This window comes from Nelumbo nucifera, chromosome 3 (genome assembly GCF_055504915.1).
Source record: "Nelumbo nucifera cultivar China Antique chromosome 3, China Antique-T2T, whole genome shotgun sequence".
NCBI classification, from domain to species: Eukaryota; Viridiplantae; Streptophyta; class Magnoliopsida; order Proteales; family Nelumbonaceae; genus Nelumbo; species Nelumbo nucifera.
This window is the reverse complement of record NC_142651.1, coordinates 62,316,708-62,338,871: the sequence shown is the minus strand read 5'-3', so window position 1 is coordinate 62,338,871 and position 22,164 is coordinate 62,316,708. Positions and strand designations below refer to the sequence as shown.

The following is a 22,164-nucleotide window of genomic DNA, read 5'->3' as shown; positions in this document are numbered from 1 at the left end:
AGTTTCTTACTGGACTCAATCCCAATTATGATATCGTCAAACAAAATATTCTAGCAAAGGATGAAGTCACCTTATCCCAAGCTTATGCCATGGTTAATAGTGAAGAGAGTAGGAGATGGGTGCAAGTTGCAAAAGTCCTAGTTGATCATTTTTCCAATGCTGCAATGAAGCCAAGGACTACCACTAAGAAGAAAGATGTGGTGAGTGAGTATTGTAAGAAACCTAAGCACATGAAGGATACTTGTTGGAAGCTACATCTAGAGCTTATACCTCTTAGATTCAAGAACAATAATAGTGGGAAGAAGAATGGGAGTGGAAAAGGTGGCAATACCAATGTAGCCACATCTTTTGAGGTTGAGAAAGGTTCTAGTGTTGAAAAATCAGTGGGGGAACAACTTGCAGTCGCCAGAGCAGAGTATGGCAAGTATGTTCGACTCATCATCCACTTAGAATCTACCACTATAGCTACTACCTCCTCAAGAAATGGTTCTTCTCTACTTATACTCATTCAGGTATTCGTGCCACTACAAATCATGTTTCTATCTTAGGTAATCGTAAGATCCCTTGGATAATCGACTTTTGTGCCTTTGACCATATGACTAGTGTATTTCATTTATTTTCTACTTACCAACTTTTATCTGGATGGATGAGACAAGATCTCCCTTGTTGATGGCTCTCTTGCTCCTATCTTTGGTAAGGGAAACATAAGAGCGTCAAATACCCTCGTCTTATCTTCAGTTCTTCATGTTCCTAAGCTTAATGCTAACTTGCTTTCAGTTAGTAATTTGACAAAATCCTTGAATTGCAGTGTAACCTTTTTCCCTTCTTACTATATTTTTCAGGACATGAAATCTTGGAAGGTGAGTGGGAGTGGCCATGAGGCGAATGGGATATACTTGTTGGATATGCCTAAACAAAGTCAAGTATCACCTCAAAGAGCAACCTTTGATTCTAGTGTGTCAGAGCCGATCAATCGTATTATGTTATGCCATTATCAATTGGGCCATTTTTCTTTTTCTTCATTGAGTCTTTTTTCCAACTTTGTTTAAAGAAACTAAGTTGTTATGTCTACATTGTGAGTTATATGAGTTGTCAAAGCATTGTAGAAATTCTTATGTTACAAGTAATAAAAGATCTACAATTCTTTTTCATATTGTTCACTCTAATGTGTGTGAGCCATACCGTTTACCTTCATGGGTGGTTATAAATACTTTATTCTGTTTATTAACAACTTTTCTTGAAAGTTGTGGCAAGTAAAAGGTTGCATTTTTCTGTTCAAAAAATTTCCAAACTAGGGTTCAGGAACCCAAGAATAGAACAAGAGAATAGCATAATCACATGGAAGAACTATTTTTTCTCCTTAAAATTGATTTTGGGATTTGAACCATGTCAAATTAGATCCAAAATTCAGAGGAAGGTTGGAACTTTACTTGATAGAAGAGTCCTCACAAGTGCAAGAACACTGTGGTGTTCACGCCCAAGAATCCGATATTTCTCTATCAATCCAATCTAGCTGAAGATGGCACAACTTTGGTATTGAAGAGCTTAGTCCTTTGAGATCACAATAGTATTTAGACAATCAAACCACTTCTAGTAATGGAGGATTTCTACTGTAGAAAATCCCCAAAAATTCCCTCTTGATGCTGGTTCAAAGTGGTGAAGACTGGAGGACAAAATTGCAATGTCGGTGCTAGAAGACTAGGGTTTTGGGCTGAATAGTGTGCTCTACAAGGTCAAAACGAGTCTAGAGTTTTTCCAGCCACTAGAGGTCTTTTAAAGACTTCTATTAAGTCTGCAATAAACCCTAGAAAAGTTCTAATCAAATTGGTCTTTGGCTGGTTTTAAATAGAGAACTATTCAGCCCAAGTTTGACTAGTCAAAACTAGTCAAATTTCTACTCTAACTATAAGTCTTGAAATTTTGTTCTAACCACTTCCAATAGGTGTTTAATTTCTCAAAGGATAAAAGAGAAGACATTCTTGTATGGTATGGGACCCACATGCCAATTGGATCAAACCATTATTGGGCCTTCTCACTCTCTTGAAGTGAGTTGGGCCTACTAGGCCAAATTTACTCTAGTTAAAGAGTGAATCACCTACAACGCTACCGGATCGAACATTTCAGCCCATTAGCATCTAATACTTAATTATTAGTATCAAATACTAATTACTTGGGCCTTAACCACCCTATGAGATCAAGTCTAATGGTCCTAACCCAATTATATGTCCATTAGGGTTTTGGGCCTAATAAGACACTTAACAGACAACCCAATGTCATACCCTCTCATTAGTGGACCCCGAGAAAGAATTATTTCGCAAACACCTTTTACAAAATAAACTATTTATAAATGCATACATATTATTTTGTAAAACTGATTTCAACAATGTTTGAAATCCACTGTCGACAGTTTTGACTATTCATTGAAAGAGGGAATGTTCACAGATATTCTTTTTGTCCCACAAAGTGGATAATCATATCACAATGATCACTTGCCTAGATACCCCTCTTAAATTGTCCAACATACCCAAATGTTGATCCCAGAAGGATCTCACTGATTGGCATATCAAAAGCAACTTAGATGGATATCCAGTTGAGTACTATTATCAAGTCAGGGATCACAAGCAACGGTTCAGCTATTCCACCTATCCAAAAGTCCAGGAACAATATGAAATTTGGTCTGGTTCAGTATTTCAAGTAGACACCGATTCCCACACTTTGAGTTACAATCCTAGCAGATAAGACAGTCTATTCCATCACTTAGGTAGTGTGTGAATGTCAACCTTGTTAGGATTAAACCACCCAAGTTTATCCACTAGTTAAGAACATTTAGACGACATACTGAAAATGTTGTCTCAAGCATAATCTTCAATGTTGTTCAAAGGTTAATTAGCAAACACACTACAGGACACATGAAATAATTGCACTTATTCATGATAAATGTTAATTACAAACACTATTGGACTTGAGGGCATATACTGTCGAACATTTCTTGTTTTTCTTGGCTTTACCTTATGCAATCTCATGTTGAAGTGCCTAAACTTGTGAAACAATTTCATGAATTTGTGCTTACCTAGTTTGATAACCACATCAAAATATTCTGAATAGACAATACTAAGGAATATTTTGAGAATGACCTTACTTAATATTTTGACACACAATAATTGCACTTATTCATGATAAATGTTAATTACAAAACACTATTGGACTTGGGGGCATACACTGTCCAACATCAAAATTTGTGAAACAATTTTGTAAGTGCCTAAACTTGTGAAACAATTTCATGAATTTGTGCTTACCTAGTTTGTTACCTACATCAAAATATTCCGATTAGACAACACTAAGGAATATTTTGAGAATGACCTTCATATTTTGAGAGATTCGGGATTGTACATCAGAGTTCTTATGCTCATAGAACAGAGCAAAATGGAGTGGTAGAGAGAAAGAATCGACATGTTGAAGTAGCAAGGTGTATCCTTTTTGCCTCCCTTGTTCCAGTGAGATTTTGGGGTGATGCAATTATGACAACTATATATCTTATTAACTGCATGCCTTCTCGAGTCTTAGGGTTCAAATGCCCCTTTATTGTTCTGTTCATTGAGAGTGATGTTTTTCCTATTCCTTTCCGTGTCTTTGGTTGCACATGTTATGTTCATATTCCTAACTCTTAAACACATAAATTTGAACCCAAGGCTCGGAAGTGTATTTTTTAGGGTATTCCACTACACAAAAGGGCTACTACTTTTTGATCCCACTAGTGGCACCCATATTGTTTCCATGAATGCCACTTTTGCCGAGCCACTTCTTTTTTATGGTCATTCTCTTGGGGGGGATCATTCTATTGAATTGTTTGCTTCACCACTTCCTCTACCATTTCCTTTTGACCTTGGTGTTGAATCCTCTATTGCTCCTTCTGTCCCTTTAGCTGTGTCCTAATCTCCTAGTTCTCACATTCCTACTCGACCTACGAGTCCTTTAGTTTTCACTAGTCATATTTAGAGGTGGTACTAAAGACAAGGGCTACAGAATGAACAAGTTGTTCTCCCTTCTACAGTTAAGCCTCAGACACTCCTAGTTCTTGAAGAGAGGACGGGTCCTTTACCACTTGCTCTAGCACCTTCCTTCCTAGACTTGGACATACCTATAGATGTGAAAAAAGGCAAGAGAAAATGTACAACAAGTTGTATCTCCAAACACTTTTCTTAGAGCCTATTGTGACTTTCATATTATTCTTTCCTTGCCTCTATTTCCTCTCAACCTATACTCAAGTCGATTATAAAGGCCTTGTCTAAGCCAAAATGGAGGCTATGAGAACTGAAATAGAAGTACCAATGTTTTAAAATGTGGAGGCGTGATGCAAGGCGTTCCACTACCTAGAGGTGTGAGGTGTAGTTCAGAACGCAAGAGGCGTAAGCCTCCTTAAGAGGAGCGGGGTTAGGGGGAGGAAGGGGGGATCTCATTTTTTCTTTATTTTTAATAAAAATCTTTTATGTTAAGAAGAATAAAATACCACTTTCTTTCCCCTTATCTTTTCTTCCCTTCCCTTTCCTTTTCTCTTTTTTTCTTCTCTTTCTTTTCCTTTCCTTTCTTTTTTTTTTTTCATTTTTCTTTTCTTTTTCTGTCTTTTTATATAAGATGTGCATGAGGCGTACTCCTTAGAGGTGTCAGCACCTCTGGCATACGCCTCAGGGCATTTTGGGAGCCCCTCGCCTCCAAGCGTATGCCTCCCACGCCTTTTGAAACACTAAGAAGTACTTTGCAAAAATAATACCTGGGATGTAAGTGGGTGTTCACCATCAAGTATCATGTTGACGGTACTATTGAGAGGTATAAGGCCCAACTAGTTGCCAAGGGTTATACAAAGGTGTATGGAGTTGATTATATGGAGACTTTCTCCACAATTGCCAAAATGACCTCAGTGAGAGTTTTGTTGGCAATGAGTTATGATTGGTTGTTATATCAATTTGATGTTAAGATTGTCTTTTTAAATTGGGACTTTACTGAAGAGGTTTATATGTCACTCCCTCCAGGCATGTATGGTAAGTAAATGCAGGGCAAGGTGTGCAAATTGAAGAAATCCCTTTATGGCCTCAAGCAATTCCTATGAGCTTGGTTTGGTAGATTCCAAGTTGTACTTGTTAAGTTTGGCTACACTCTAACTCATACATAGTTTGACCATACTCTGTTTGTTAAAAGGACGGTACTCAGGTTACCCTCCTTATTGTTTATGTTGATGATATTATGGTTATAGGTAGTGATATAAAGAAAGTTTAGGTGCTCAAGAACTTCCTTAATTTAGAATTTGAAATTAAGGATTTAGGGGAATTGATATATTTCTTGGGAAAAGTTGCAAGGTCTAAAGATGGTATCTTCATCTCCCAACGAAAGTATGTGTTAGAACTTCTTATTGAGACTAGGAAACTTTGGTGCCAAACTTGCCTCTACACCTATTGATGCCAACCATACACTATCAACTAATGATGGTGAGCTCTTGGCAGACATGGGAGTGTTCTAGAGACTTTTGGGGAAATTATCTTTGGATAACATGACCAAATATTTCATATGCTGTTAGTGTGATTAGTCAGTTTATGCATGCCCCCAAAGACTCACATATGGCTGCTGTAGAACGGGTTTTGTGTTACTTGAAGGGAACTCCAGGAAAGGGTATTCTCTTCTGTAGGCATGAACACATGAAGCTAGAGGCTTATAAAGATGCCGATTGAGCTAGTAGTATTGATGATAGAAGATTTACATCTGGTTACTATGCTCTGGTAGCAGGGAATAATGTCTCTTGGAGAAGAAGCAACCTGTGGTAGATAGATCAGCTGAGGCAGAATATAGACCATGACATGGAGTTTCAGAGTTGTTATGGCTCAGGTCACTTCTAGAGGAGATGGGCATTGCATATGATAAGTCCTTAATGTTGTACTATGATAACTAGGCTGTAATTAACATAGCTCACAATCCAGTTCAGCATGAAAGGACAACACACATTGAAGTAGACAAGTATTTTATAAGAAAAAGAGTGGCATTCAAAGAAGTTTGTCTTCCTTTCATTGCCTCAGAACAACAATTAGTAGATGTTCTGACCAAGGGAGTCCCTAAGGCAAGGTTACAACATTATGTAAGCAAACTGGGCATGATTGATATATATGCTCAACTTGAGAGGGAGTTAAGAGATGATGGGATGAATGGGTCATAGTTTCTGTTTTTATTTAGTTCTGTTTATGTTTTATGTTTGTGATTAGTGAGCCTTAGTTATGGGTTTGCTTTCTTTCTTTTATTATTGCTTTTAGTGTTGGCCGCCCTACTAAGGGTATTCAGATAATTGTACTCACTTTACAATCAAAGATAAAAGATAATTGTGGGGTACTGGGGAGAGGTTCGATTGACTCTCTTCCTTCTTCCCTTTCCTTTTCCATCTTCTTCTTATACACTTTCTCTCTTCCACCTTCTTCAATCTTCCGCTTCTTTTCTACTTTATTTTAGATTCTTATAGGTGGGATTTATTGGATTCTTCCCCGGTGACACACCTCAAGGACCTCTAATTTTGTGGGTGTTGCAGGCCTCTTTGGAAGTAGCTCGGTTCATACTTTTTCTTTGGCTCGTGCAGCTCTCGATTTTCTTCACTCGTATCAGTTGCCAGTTTTTGGCAGCAACAGGCACCGACCTCCTAGGATTAGGAATGCAAGATATTTGACATCACAGTAGCTACTTAAAGTAATGAAACTAGGAGATAGACAAATATGTTAAGAGTTTTATATGCTTGAATTGTTGAATGTTTGAATCTCTTTTGTGCAATCCACATTTGTTTGCTCTCACTTTCACTTGGAATTTCTCTTATATGTCATGCATTCTTATGTATTTTGATTTGAAGTAATGAGCTTTTTAAAATATTTAATGTTATTTCAAATTCAAGTTTTCATATTTTTAAGAACTAATGTTTTTATTTATTTTTATTTTTTTTTTCAAAAATTTGTACCTTGCTTTGGGTGCTTAAAAGGTGATAGAAGGCCATTTCACTTTTCTCGTACCTCTCTCTTTTAAGACACTGACTCTCATTAAAGGTACATAATATTGTGCTTGGAATTACCTGAATTAGAAATTTCTCAATGGCTATGTGGCATCTCCCAAGCACCTAGATAGTTCTTACTGAGTCAACTTACTTTGGCCTTCTTATTGAGACTTGAGAGGCTTTTTGGGCCGGATTATTTCCTTTGTTTGTTAGACTAAGCAATTTTTCATACTTTTATTGCTTTTCATAATAAAGAACTTAGATCTGGTTAATGATAAGATGATTAATACATTGGAGTTCACATATGATTGATTTCCTTTACAAGTGTATTATGTACTATGATTTGAATAATTATCTGAGCATTCTAACAGATATTGTAATACAACAAACTGTGGTTAGGACTTCATATTTCATGAGTTTGAAGAAGTTCAATGTTATTATCCTCATGGCTACCATGGAGTGGACAAAGAGGGAAGACCTGTTTATATTGAAAGACTTGGAAAAGTTGAACCTAGTAAGCTTATGAGTGTAACAACTGTGGACCGGTTTCTAAAGTACCATGTTCAGGGGTTTGAGAAGGCCTTTCTTGAGAAATTTCCAGCATGTTCTATTGCGGCTAAGAGGCATATCGACTCTTCAACAACGATATTGGATGTGCAAGGAGTGGTATGATCTGCTACACTGTATCCATATTGCCATTTTTGTATGATATTTTCCTGGATTACTTACTAGTCATGGCTTGTATATTTTGCAGAACTGGATGAGTTTTGGCAAGGTTGCACATGATCTTGTCATGCGCATGCAGAAAATTGATGGTGACAACTATCCTGAGGTTTCATTCTTTAACAAACACAAATCTTCAACATTCCTCAAATTCTTATATGAAATATGCTATTGATATTAGCTTATCTACTACAGACATTGCATCAAATGTTCATTGTTAATGCTGGTAGTGGGTTCAAGTTACTATGGAATACTGTAAAAAGTTTTCTTGATCCAAGGACTACTGCAAAAATACATGTAAGTGGGCATGCAATGCTTCTGTTTCTTCTAACTTTTCTGGGTTTATGAGATTGAAAAAGTGTGATTTTTTTTTTTCTGATTTCACAGGTTCTAGGAAATAAATACCAGAATAAGCTGCTAGAAGTCATAGATTCCAGGTTGGAGTTTCTTTGTTGCTATTATTGTCTCAGTATGTTAAGTGTTGGTCCATAATAGGTGGATTTTTGTGCACATCTTTCTCCAAGACTCATTTTACATGCTTTTGTTTTTTCAACAGCCAATTGCCAAATTTTCTAGGTGGCTCTTGTGCATGCCCAAATGAAGGAGGGTGCCTTCGATCTGATAAAGGACCATGGAATGATCCAGAAATAATGAAAGTATGACCCTTGTTCTTTGATTGCATTCTTCATTCATGCACAGTAGACTGATTTCAGCCGTATAAACACCTAGGATTAGTCCAAGAAAAGTGGAAGGAGAGAGTAAGCTACAAGGAAGAAGAAGAGAAATCATGGGGTTCATTAGAGTCCCCACTATCTTTTATATTCAAGTATAATATGAGATGAAATTACATCTGTACCCTTAATAAGGCGGGAGCATTAAAGAAATAAAAATAAAGAGGCCCATGGGCCCAATAAATGACATAATAAAAGCCCACAGACAAAAATATGAATAGGAACAATAAAAGTCCAAATAAATAAAGAAAAAGGAAAAGCAGTATAGCCAGCTTGTCAACACTTCCCTGCAACTTGGGATTAATGTCTAGCATCCCCAATTTACCAAGAGTAGAATGTAACTTCAACTTAGGTACTCCACCAGTGAAACATCTTCTAACTGTTGGTTTGTCTTAACATAAAGAAGGCATGCTTTTCCAGATAGCACCCTCTTCCTAGTAAAATGCTGATCAAATTTAATGTTCTTATTGCAATAATGCTAAACAGGATTATGGGCAATATTAATTGATGCCTTCTTTTTTGAAGAAAGATAATTTATATTCTATTCAAAAGGAAGGAAGAGTGTATGTGAAAGGATGTACAAAACCTCTACAAGAAGACAAAAAGAACAAGAGCCAAAAAAAAATCCCTTCCTAAACTAGATTTTGCTAACCCAGAAGCCACCTGATTTAGATTTCTGGAAACTCATTTGAGGCTTCATATCAGAGGAAGAAATTTCATGGATTTCATGTAAGAAGTTGGATAATTTCCAAGGATCTGAACCCTGTTCTTTATTTCACTTAAATGGCATTTCTAGAGTCACCTTCCAGTGCAAAGGAGCTGACCTAAAGAGCCTTGGCAATCCTAAGAGGGCATGGGTTTCAGGCTTTCTGCTACTGATGCTTTTTCTTGTGGTAGGTCCACTGTAAACCCAATTTATCCCCACTTGAGTTGTAAAATAGGTCTCCAATACCAGCAAAAGAAGGGGAGTAATGCTCTTTCCTGAAACTTCCATCAAATTGGAGAATTATGTCACCTTCCTGCCTTGAAGGGAGATTATAAGAGTGGGGGTGAGCAGGTGAAGTCTGTAAGCATTCCAACCAGCACCTTTGCAGGTCCCCAAAATTAACTCTGGCAAAATCCTTGTTGGTGATCAATCCAAGAGTTATTTCTTGGAGAGGTGTTGTTGTTGAAGATCCTTTTATTTCTTTCTTCCCAAATTCCCCACATTACAACATGAGTTATAGCTCTCCAATACCATCTTTTGTCCAACTTGTAACACTTCCACTGCTTAATGAACTCACCAACTGAACTAGGAGTCCAGCAGTAGCTACACTCAAAGATCATGCCAAAAAAGAATTGCCAAAGACTTCTAGCAACATGGCAATTGATGAGCAGGTGGCCAATGGATTCCCCTTCTCTGATACACAACTCCCTTTCTTGTTCTTCTGGGATGTCATAAGTATTCAGCTTCCCCTAAGCTGCCTCCCAAAAAAAAGGAGACTCTAGGGGCAACTGTAGAGAGCCATATCCTGTTTCCTAGAAACGGAGTGGAGAGAGAGCTGGAAACAAGTTTATCAAAACAAAGGACTTGGTGGTAAACGTGCCATTTAGCGTTAGGGACTGGACTTTTTTGTCCAAAAAGGAATGAAAGATATAGACCTCTGAGGGCTGGAAAATCAGATGGTGGGTCCATTAGAGTCCCCTCTATTTTCTATATTCATGTATAATATGAGATGAAATTAGGTCATACCCTTAATAGAGTGGCAGCAATTAAGAAATAAAAAATAAAGAGGCCCATGGGCCCAATAAATAACATAATAAAAGCCTGCTAACAAACATAAGAATAAGAAACATAAAAGGTCCAATTCAGCATGGGGGCATGGTGAGTTCAGAAATGAAGGCAGCAGTATTTGGTGTTGAAAAAGCTAAAGAAATGGGGATTCACAGATTGATTATTGAAGGGGACTAAAAAATTGTGATAAAATGGCTGAAGAAAGGAGAAGGAATAATTTGGCAGTTAAGAAATGAGCTCAGGTGATTAAGCAGGCTTCTAAAGAAATGATGATTCAAATAAGGTGGATTAGAAGTGGGTGACTCCCTTAGAGCTGAGATATGTGCAGTTATGGAAGGAGCCCGAAAAGCCAAGGAACTGAACATCAAGAAACTTATAATTGAAGGGGATTTAGAGGTGGTGATAGGATGGCTGACTAAAGATCAAAATGATTTATGGAAGTATAATAATGAGAAGAGGAAATTCAAATGGCTGGTGAGGGAGATGGAAGTTAAGACATGTTGGATTAAAAGATCAGCTAATTCCCTAGCTGACGGTTTAGCAAAACAAGGGGCAGAAAGGGATTCTTTGTTTTGGGCTAAGCTGTAACGTTAGTGTATTTGTATCTTTGTATTTTCTTTTTTCATTTCTTGAAGTTCTTTGTGACTCTTGGAAGATAAGTGTGTTTGTCTTCCACTTGTAAATTTTCTACTGATGAATTAATGAAAGTGTTATTGATCAAAAAAAAAAAAAAAGGTGGATTAGAAGGTCAGCTAACAGCATGACCGATGATGGCCTTGCTAAACAAGGAGTTAGAAAATCTATGTTTTGGGCTATGTATATGTTGTAGTTAGTGGATCTATTTAGGGTTACCTTTTGGGCTGTGATGTAATCAAAGGAATTGTCCTTTGGATTCTGTTTGGGGCTGTGATGTAATTAGTGGGACATATTGGACTTTTTGACTGCCCACAACTTCTTGTTGTACATAATTTTTTAAATTAATGAATCTATTCTGTGTTGCTGATCCAAAAAAAAAAACATAAAAGGTCCAATAAATAAAAGAAAACAGTATAGCTGACCTGTCAGCATACACTATAATGTCAAACAGTCCTGAGCTATTAGTTACTTCCCACAAAATACTTGGGTTATGTCATATCTCAATCTTGTCTGCAGCTGTTACATACTGGAGAAGCAGCATACTTGACAAAATCTACTGATGTTTCTGATGAAGACAATATGCTAATCAAAATTCATGCCTCTAAGGTGACATGCAGATCAAATGCCTGATTTTTTTTTTAATTTATTTTACATTTGTAGCAATCCTTTTTTTTTTATTTTCATTTTGTTCTTTCCTTGATTATTGCAGGCTGTAGGAAATGAAATATCAGCTGCAGAGTCAGGCTCAGACATTGAAGACTTCCGCTCTTCAACTGGGAGAAGGAATTCTGGATTCACACAATTAATTCCTCTTCATGAAGAAGTGCGCTTTCTATCTTTCTTTTCATTACACTGGTTTTCTTTTTTTTTTTTTTCTATATCAATGTTGATATAAAAAAATGTGATAGTTTTTGACACTTAGTTTTCAAATACTTGCCTGCATGATACTGATCAAGAAAAAAGTTGCTTGGCCACATAATTAGTCATAAAATGATTCTTTAATCAGTGATCAGTGTAATAATAATCAATAACAACCATCTTATCAAGCAGAGGATTTACTTGGAAGGTGTTGCTTCAGTTGGGATCAATTACTTGGAGAAAGTAAAGTATTCTTTCATATGTAGGCTTTCAATCCATCAGCAACTTATGTTGGGTGCAAAAGGAAAGGTGCATTATACTGGTTAAAACAATGCTTATTTATTTCTCCAGTTTGTCCAATTTGAATACATTTAGCTGAACATTGTCAGTTTCTGGTCCACAATCCCTCAGGAGAGAATTCATAATGGTTCCAGGGCATCCCTCACAATTGGAAGCTCAGTTTCCTAACCTTTCTGTTTATAGTTGGAGAGTATAGGTTAGAATCTTAGGTGGTTGTTCCTCAAAAGAGATCATTTCTTGTCATTCCTTGTCTTGAAAGTGAATCAGCCAAAGTATTTTCTTTTTCTAAGGAAGGTAAGGTAAATGTTTCATTAATAAGAGATCATTTCTTGTCACTCCTTGTCTTGAAAGTGAATCAGCCAAAGTATTTTCTTTTTCTAAAGAAGGTAAGGTAAATGTTTCATTAATAAATACCAAAATGTACAATGTGCCTTTGGGGAATCCCAAAAAGTACAACGAGTTTCTGTACATCAAACTGTGGCATCCCAATAAAAAATAATCAAAATCACGAATATTTTGCCTTGGGGAATCCCTAGATAGAGGGTGAATGCCAACAAAGAAAGCAACAGATCAATAGCCCTGTTGAAGATATCCTCCACTGGTTTCTTCCGCTGCTGAAAAACACACAAATTCCATTCCATTCAGACAGACCAAAGAACAGCCACGTGAATTGAGCCCTGTACTATTTTAGCTTTCTTGTCCCTTCACCAACCAGTAGTCCAGAAGCCCTTCAATCGACCTGGATGGGACCCAGGTCCTACTCCCCCCCCCCCCCCCCCCCAGAATGTGCAGTCTTGATTGGCATTAAAAAAGGTTGTCAAGTACAAAATTGGAAAAAAGTTGTCCTCCACTAATGTTGAAGACATAAGAATTATTCTAAATTGTTGTCAAATTTTAACCGGAATTTATTGAAACAATGGTTCGGCATTTGGAGTGTCATTGTATAAAATGGATGTCTGTTCTCATCTTCTAATCTACTAAATTCATTTAGCATAGTAGCATGCAGAATATCAATTAACTTGTATCTTCTTGTTCTGTTTGAATTTTTCTCAGGAAAGAAGGGATAATTCTGGGCCTCCCCAAAGCCAAGATGAATCAATTAGTGTTGGCACTGCAGTTCAGGTTGTTGGTCCAACAGGTAGATGAACTATGCAGATATCTTATAATAAAAATTTCCTCTTCTCAAGGTTATTATTCCATATTGTGTTATGTACTTTATTCATCTTACATATGAAAAAAGAAATAAATTCATGCATGTAAATTTATTCCAGCTATAAGAATAAATTGTGATAGTATGTAGATCCAGTTGAATCCTGTCATTGCAAAGATTACATATCGATCTTTTTCTTTTTAATAAACTTTTTGGATGGGCAATGGATCAAATGTTTATCTTTTGGTAGTTAGGATTGAAGGAAGTATTCAATCCCACCTTTAGGTTTCAACTTTCAACTACCCGAGACTTTACCAACTAAGCTAGCTGACACCTTCAAATTGTCACAATCATCCATCTTCATTGGACTATCTTGTACCTTGACCATTTTTATTCTGGATTTTGAACTGATTATGTCTATGGACTATTATAATTTTTAACTTGGTTGTTGATTCTAAGAAAGATGATTTTTGCTAATGAGGATCTGTTATGGCTAGCAAAGCAGCTACTGGCTACCAATTCAATGGGGGAAAACAATTCCTGAAAGTATGTAGATTGTTTTAGGATGATGATGATGATGCACGTTGTCTTAGTACCCAGTTTACTCTTAATGCTCAATATCCTATCTCGGATTATCTCTCTTGTGCTTCCTTATCTCATTCATACTTTACCTTTGCTATTTCACTCTTTGTTCTATTCTATGCCTAAAACTATTACAGAGGCTACAAGCCATGGACCAAGAGATTAACACTTTGGGAAAGAATCAGACTTGGCAATTGATGAAGCTGGTGAAGCTTCCTTCAGGCAAGAAACCGATTAGGTGTGGATGGATATATGCTGTGAAGTATAACGTAGATGGCTCCATTGAAAGATACATCCTTTGGTAGCAAAAATACATTGACATATAGGGTGGATTATTAGGAGACATTTTCTCCAGTTGCTAAAATGAACATAGTTTGAGTATTGGTCTCTTTGGTTGCCCAGTTTTCATGGCCATTATATCAGTTAAATGTTAAAAATGCCTTACTGAATGGTGATTTACAGGAGGTTTATATAGAATTGGCTTGCTCAAGTAGGCAATTTATGGCCTAAAACAATCTCCAAGAACCTAGTTTGGTAGACTCAGGGAGCTATTCAGAGAGTTGGATACAGATAATCACATGCTGATGATATCATTTTTGTTAGGAGAAATGGTGATTTAACGGCTATACTTGTTTATGTAGGTGATATGGTGACAACTGGCAATGATATAGCTGAAATCTCAAGATTGAAGTAATATTTGGCCATTGAATTTGAAATTAAAGATCTTGGGGAACCCAAATACTTCTTGGAAATTGAAATATGCTTTTAATGTATTGAAGGAAATAGGCAAACTTGGAGCTAAACTGATAAATACTCCTATTAGTCCCCAATCACAAGTTATGTGGGAATCTTGGGGATGTTTTGACAAATAGAGGGAAGTATCAACGACTAGTGGGCAAGTTGTTGTATCTTTGCTTGACCCAACCAGATATTTCTTATGCAAGTGTGGTGAGGCAATGCATGAATCAACCTTGGACACCTCATTTAACTACTGTAAGAGAATCCTTTGCTACCTTAAAGGCACTCCTAGTAGAGGTTTATTGCACTCTCATCATGGTCATCTCAAGTTGGAAGCCTACACTGATGCTAATTTATTTTGAAGACAATAGGATGTCCACTTCTGGATATTGTACTTTTGTAGGTGGTAGCATTTTTTTATAGGTAGCCATCAATTAAATATAAATAGTAGTATGTAAAAAGTTTACATACAACCTTTATTAGAGAGTAATCCCTACCACCCCTCCCCTTACATGAATTTACCCTTGATCCCAAAACAATTGATCTCTAGCCACATCTTGTTAGAGCATCAGCCATACAATTAGCAGACTTTTGTGCCCATTGGATTTTTACTTGAATGCTTCTAGTAAGCCATGCAAACTTCTTGATCTCATTTTTATAGGTCTACATAGCTGTTTCATTATGCATAAACCACCTTATCACCATCTTTGAGTCACCTTCCATGATAATCTTCTGAAGTTCATGTCTCTTGCCCATTGTACACCCTCTGAAACAGCCATTAATTTTGCCCTTAGGGATTCCTCTCCAATTGGGCCCAAAAGTATAGCAACAACATGATCCTCTTCATTCCTAAACACAGTTCCCACACCTCAAGGCATTGGGTTCCCCATGCTACTGCCATTGAAGTTAAGCTTAATGAATGTGAGATACAATCTTTCTTGAAGATGTTTCCACCAACGATTTAACCCAACGAACCACCCTAACTGTAATTTATTCAATTATTTCTTCCTTGCTTTTGTCTTGCTCCTTCAATATTCTTGCATTCCTGTCTTCCACTATTGTCCAAATAAGTGCTGCCCGAGTGCATCTCCACATGGTTTTTCCCTTTTCTTTGGACAAACAAAGGTTGATGGTAAGAATAATCCAGCCATGCATGATGGGCAAGTCCCCAAACAGAGAGAAAAACCGTCCCAAAGAATACACCAATTTTGGGATAAGCTATAATTAGTAATTACTATTAGCTTCGTAAAGAATACACCAATTACGGGATAAGCTATAATTAGGCTTCCTTTTCTGTAGCAAATCAAAAGTATTGATTTTTTCATGGAAAACCTCCCAAAAAAATGCAACAATTCTAAGAGGTATTTGACTGCCCCAAACATCTTTCATGGGAATATTGTGTCATGGAGAAGCTAGTAATCAGTGGTGGCAAGGTCAATGATCAAGCTAAGTTTAGTGTAGCACATGGTGTCTAGGAGTTACTGGTATTATAGTTACCAGGGCGATGCCTAAGAAACAAGTCACTTATGGATGGTCACCTTGCTTAATCACCTATCTATTTTGTACATGTCGCTATGAAAAACTCTTATGTTCTTTTTTTTTCTGATATTTGAATAATTAAATAGATATTATTAAGCTAAAATATACATTTTTTCAGTTTATATAATAGTTTCTTGTTATTATGTTCTTATTTATTAGGGTTCAATCAACACACATGTTTGTGTATGCTATCAGGAATCCTCAAAAGCATCAAAACCTGAACCAATAAGCAAGGAAGAGCTTAAAATTCTATCCAATCAAAACATTCTTTATCTTTATCATCATCATCACCACCCCTTTTATCCCTTTTCCTAGACAAAAATAGGGGTTCAGCATCTGTACTTTATGAATTTTCTTTTCTTTCTTCTTTTTCTTCTCATAAACATGTCAATTTTCTATGTTTTAATATGAAGCTCATACCTTTTATGAAGTTTATAAATAACTATCAGTGAAAGATGGTTGCTGGTTGTTATTAGAACCTAGGGAATTACCTAGGGTTCATGGTTTTTATGTAAAAAGTTCCATCACGGCATCACCTACGCAACTAGGTGAGAAGAGTGGTTCCTACTAGCTCCCTTGATGATTAAAGTCTGAAAAATCAGAGACTTTTTTATTTTGGTTTGCGTAAACAGCCAACATTCTTAATGGAAGAAACACACAAATAGATGTACCTATCAAAAGAAATATATGTATAGATGCACATGGAAAGCGTCAAGGACCCATATACAAAAAGGGGGATTCTTGAAAAATAAAAACAAAGAAAAACAGAAACTCTATTTATCTGTTTACTAAGGAAAGGTGTTTCTATGGTGTAATTGTGGCTATCTATTTCTGAAGAGTTTAGAGAGGTCCAATTCCAAAAATGTTTCTCAACAGAAACTCTGTTGATCCAGTGGGTGTTTATTATGTGTAGGCCTTTATGTTAAAGTCCCTCATTAGGTAGTATTTTTTCACTGTATTTTATTTCTAGGGAGTCTATTCTTCAGTTGTCCCTTTTCTGTATTAATTCTTTATTTTCTTCAAATAAGATCAAAAGCAATTACTTTTGACTATTCATGAATCCATTAACATGGATTTCCATCTACTTTGTTGTTTCTGTGGAGTTCTCACATATATTTTATTATTCTTTTTATGTGAAAACCCTAAACCTCTATGTTTCCTCTTCAAACTCCACCAAGCTAAGAAAATAGGCAATAGAGAGGAGGAATAGGATTTTTATTGAAAAAGGGTATTTATTAACCTTCTTCTGATTTTTTCTCTTCTGGTTGCTTATATAACCTAGGCTAAAAAGGGCTGAAATAGGTATCAACTTACAATTCTACTTTATGCTAGTGATAAAAAAAAATGATCCAACCTACTTTGTTTGATAGAAACCCATCCAGGTGAAGAAAAACTGGGTTGGGAGGTTGGTCCAAACAAATATAGGGCCTGGATTGATAGTTTATACATTTCAATCATGTTATCCGATCTTAGCTTTGGAACATTGCTTTTGTGCCTAAAGATAATGTTCTGTTAATAAAAGAGCAATAGTAGCAAGATTAAATGTCAATTTTTTGTTGGATTTATCCATAGAAGCTTCAGAGTTTCTTCCTTATTAATTAAAACTGTCTGCTTCCATCTATTGCCTTTATTCATAACATGTTTCTGACAAATGTTTCACATTGATGGCAGATGATTCAGTTGATAATCTTACTGAAAGAACGCTGCCAAAGTTATTTTTCCCTCATATAAAAAGCTTAGCCACTTCATTTGTAGTTAAGCTATTGGCAGCTCTAGGCATTTTTCTCAGTAGTTTGCGGAGAATGGCTGCAATGCATCATGTAGATGAACAGTTGGATATCCAGTTTGATCAAGAGGTGCTTGGTTCAAGTTCTCAAGATGAGCACACTTCTCCAGCTGCAGGAGAGGGTCTCATTTATCCATGTTTGCAAAGGCTTCAAAGGTTAGAAGCATTGGTAACCGAGCTGACCAATAAACCTGTTACAATTCCTCCAGAGAAGGACGTCATACTAATAGAATCGTTGAACCGTATTAAATCGATAGAACATGACTTACAGAAGACTAAAAAAGTAAGATAATTTCTTTCCCTGTTGTCCCTAATCTAGCTAAGTCAATTGATTGTAATGTGCAGATCAGGTGATTTTCATGTAGATTAGTTGGTTTAGAACTTACTGTTTCCAGCTGGTTTCCTTTTGGATAGGCACTGCATGCAACAGCATCAAAACAAGTGGAGCTTGCAGAATCTTTGGAGAATTTGAAGGAACCCCGTCTAAATGTAAGTCCTCTCATCCTCAGAAATGAGCAATTAATGCACTCCAGTTTCATGAAATACAATGGTAATGCTCTGCTTGGTGTAGGATAATCCAATTCAGAGTTTCTTATTTGGTAGATTTTAAAGGCACAACTAGGGGTCGAAATGAGATGAGGCTTAAGTGAGTTTTAATGCTCATGTAAATGCTGAGACTCAGGCTGGTAGGAGCAAAATTGTGTAATTTGGTTAGAGTTTTAAAGACTTGTAGAAGGGACTGGTAGGTTGTTTAAAATTAATGGTTGATACTATAGCTGAGAGTAGAGTTAGGTAAAGGTGGAAATTGGTAATTTGATGAAGGCATCAAAGGGCACTGCAAGGCCATTGGTTAGAACCAAGGCTACAGTTAATGAATTGATTCCATTTGTCAGATTGTTAGAGCTAGCCGAATAAGGGTAGATTAGTCATTTTATTTCTGTTAAGTTATGTGCTTATGTGGCAGTTTTAATAGAGACTTCCTGTCCCATACTTAAGTGGGGGCAGTTTAGTCTTTGTACTACTAATTAGAGGCTAATCCATATTAGGGTCGACTGATAGGGTTTAGGCTATCAGGTTCGACTGTTCTCTTCTTCTTCTTCTTCTTCTTCTTCTTCTTCTTCTGCTCTTCTCCTGGTTCGAACTACTGTAGCTACAGGACAAACATGGTATCAGAGCAGGACGTTGCTCTCTAAATCTCCTCCCCTGCTCCTCTCTGTTCGTGACCTCATTTTTTTTTTCTTTCTTCTTTCTGGGCTGAAAATGGAGAACACAGATTCGACCTAGGCCTGAGAACACTTTAGTCCTTCTTCCTCTGCGCAGAACTTGATTGTTTTTCAAGAAAAAAAAACAACTTCGGACTTGATTGTTTTTCAAGAAAAAAAAAACAACTTCGGAAGTGGATGGTTGACTGAAGCTCTCCATCGGAGGTTGGTTACCTTTTTTTTTTGTACTGTTGGTGTTTCTGGGTTGAAAACCTTCAAAATCTGCTTGGACTGATCAGAACCTAAAGAACTAGGTTATTTGTAGCCTTGGTTCTTGGAAAAAGGTCCAAGAACAGGCTGTATTTATAGTGGCCGAATGGTGTAAGGGTATGTCTGACCCTTTTATGTGGGTCTGTAGTTGTTTTGAAGCCTTTGTTGGTCACAAGTGACCTGAATTGAATGACAGGTTACTGCAGTGGCAGTAGTTGATGTTTTCTTTGGACTTGTAGTGCCCTCTGAAAAGGTTAGACAGATCTGTACCATGTGTGACAACTATGGTTGTGTGGTGGTGCTTGTGATGCTCAATCTCTATTGAACAATTTCAAGAGGGCTTGTATGTGGTTAGTGAGTTGCTGAATTAATGTCAGTGTGATTCATGGTTTTGTGAAATCAGTAGTGGTGTGAACAAGAACAAAAGTTTGTATACCTATCAACTGTGTTTGGGGACAGCTGTAGTGTCTGGGACATCTGTGTGTTTGGGGACTGATTGATTGTGACTGGTTGTGAACAGTGGTGATTGATTGTGACTGATTGTGAGCTTATCATGTGTTTGGGGACTGCTGTAGTGTTTGGAACATCAAACTCCTGACAGCAATACTTAGTTGGCGACTGGGAATTCAGATTAGAGGTAGCATTGGAAGAGCATCATGGCAGCAACTGGAGATGGTTGTAGTGATCAGAAACCTAGTGTGGTGATTCCCTCTGACTATCTGGGTGTGTAGATGGCTTCAATTAAACTTAATGGTTTGAACTATGTACCATGGGCCAAGTCAGTGGAAGTTTTCTAAAGGCAAAGAGGAAAGTGAAGCATGTGAAGGAAGATAAACCACCAGCTGACTCTTTAGGGTTTGATGACTAGGAACAGGAAGATGCCCAAATCATGACATGGTTATGGAATAGTATGGAACCTAAAATAAGTGCCAACTTTATGTTCGTAGATACAACTAAGGACATATGGGAACATGCCAAAAAGCTTTATTCTGGGCAGGATAATACTACAAGGGTATATCAGCTCTATCAGGAGTATTTCGATCTGCAGCAAGGGAATAAAACCCTAGAAGAGTACTATGCCAGTACGAAGAACCTCAGAAATGAACTCAATGTCTATCATCCCCTCACTCCAGATGCTAAGGTTCAGCAACAATAGAGGGAACAACTAGATGTCACTAGGTTCTTAGTGGGGTTGAAATCAGAATATGAACCAGTTAGGGCCCAAATATTAGGGGGCTCTACTCTTCCTACACTTGAGGTAGTGTTTGCACGACTTCGTAGGATTTCTTTGGGACCTACAGAGAATCCCACACAGTCTGACAGATCAGCATTTGTGATAGCCAGAGGAGGTGGACGTGGTACTAAAGGGGGAGGACATGCCTCCTGAGGAGGTCGTGGTGGTTCCATATTTGGCCGTGGTGGTGGTGGAGTTGATGTCAGTGATAACCAATTTGGTGGAGTTGATGTCAGTGATAACCAACAGGCAGATCTAACACCTTCCACATCTACATCTGTTTCCGGGAAGGAGATGGTGAGCGTACCGTGTGATGAGTATGAGAGGTTCATCCAAGCTACTTCGCAGCATAATACAACCACCCTTGCCCACTCAGGTATAGCTTGTCTGGCATCCAAACCCTCTCCTTGGATTATCGACTCTGGAGCCTCTGATCACATGACCAGGACTTCAGGTGTGTTCTCTTCCCTCTCTGAAACTTCCACATCTCAAACTGTTACCCTTGCCAACGGTTCCTCTTCTCCCATCTCTGGTGTTGGTAATGTTGACACGACTTCTCTTTCTTTATCATCTGTTCTATATGTCCCTAAGTTTCCATTCAATCTTATGTATGTTAGTAAATTAACCAAGACTCTTAATTGCTTTATTACATTTTTTCTTCCTTTTGTGTTTTTCAGGATCTCAAGACGGGGTAGAAGATTGGTGGGGGGCATGAGGCTGGTGGATTGTATTACCTTGATGGTGGTGGATCGTCAGTTGCATTTCAGACTTCACTCATTCCTCTACAGTGGCATTGTCGACTGGGACATCCATCTCTCAAGGCACTCAAGATACTGGCTCCGTCTTTGAGTCATTTGTTGTCTTTATAGTGTGAGTCGTGTCAGTATGGGAAACATCGTCGGGTTCCCTTTAGTCCTAGAGTTGATAGTCGTATGTTGAGTCCTTTTGCTTTGGTTCATTCAGATGTTTGGGGTCCGATTAAAATAGTCTTATAATGGTTACAAGTATTTTGTCACTTTTATTGATGATTGTTCAAGGATGACATGAATTTATTTAATGAAAGAAAGGAGTGAATTATTTTCCATTTTTCAAAAATTCCATGTTGAAATACGTACACAATTTGGTGTTCCAATCAAAGTTCTTTGTTCAGATAACAGTCGTGAATACTTTCTTACTTCCTTTCAACAGTATTTAGAACAACAAGGCATCATTCATCAAACTTCATGTGCATCCACTCCTCAACAAAATGGGGTGGTTGAACGAAAGAACCGTAATCTCCTTGAAACTGTTCGGTCTATTCTTCATCATATGAGTGTTCCTAAACGATTTTGGAGTGATGCTGTACTTACTGCGTGTTTCCTTATTAATCGGATGCCCCCCTTCATTCTTCATGGTCGGTCTCCCTTTCCATTAACACCCCGCATCTTTGGCTGTGTGTGCTTTGTTCACAATCTGAGTCCTGGGATAGACAAGCTGGATGCACGCTTTATTAAGTGTATCTTTCTTGTCTACTCTCGGACTCAAAAAGGGTACAACTGTTACAATCCCATTACTCGGAAGTGCTATGTCTGTCATGATGTCACCTCTTTTGACTCTGTCTCCTTCTCGGGACCTGAAGCATCGGTGTCT

General features: G+C 37.5%; 1 protein-coding gene across 7 annotated transcripts in view; it reads left to right on the top strand.

Annotated features, from left to right (window-relative positions):
- Positions 1-22,164, top strand: part of LOC104609424 (Sec14p-like phosphatidylinositol transfer family protein) — a 66,318-nt gene that overhangs the window by 27,950 nt on the left and 16,204 nt on the right. For 3 of the 7 annotated variants that reach the window (XM_088899843.1, XM_088899842.1, XM_088899845.1), the window contains exons 5-15: positions 843-923; positions 7,412-7,678; positions 7,767-7,844; positions 7,931-8,032; positions 8,123-8,172; positions 8,292-8,391; positions 11,393-11,482; positions 11,586-11,699; positions 13,088-13,172; positions 17,715-18,112; positions 18,244-18,318. In XM_088899843.1, coding sequence (XP_088755969.1) covers positions 843-923; positions 7,412-7,678; positions 7,767-7,844; positions 7,931-8,032; positions 8,123-8,172; positions 8,292-8,391; positions 11,393-11,482; positions 11,586-11,699; positions 13,088-13,172; positions 17,715-18,112; positions 18,244-18,318 — 1,440 coding nt within the window. Of the gene's footprint in view, positions 1-842; positions 924-7,411; positions 7,679-7,766; positions 7,845-7,930; positions 8,033-8,122; positions 8,173-8,291; positions 8,392-11,392; positions 11,483-11,585; positions 11,700-13,087; positions 13,173-17,714; positions 18,113-18,243; positions 18,319-21,212; positions 21,618-22,164 lie in introns of those variants that run through there. The other 4 variants (XM_088899844.1, XM_010275738.3, XM_088899846.1 and 1 more) reach the window with 3 other exon arrangements.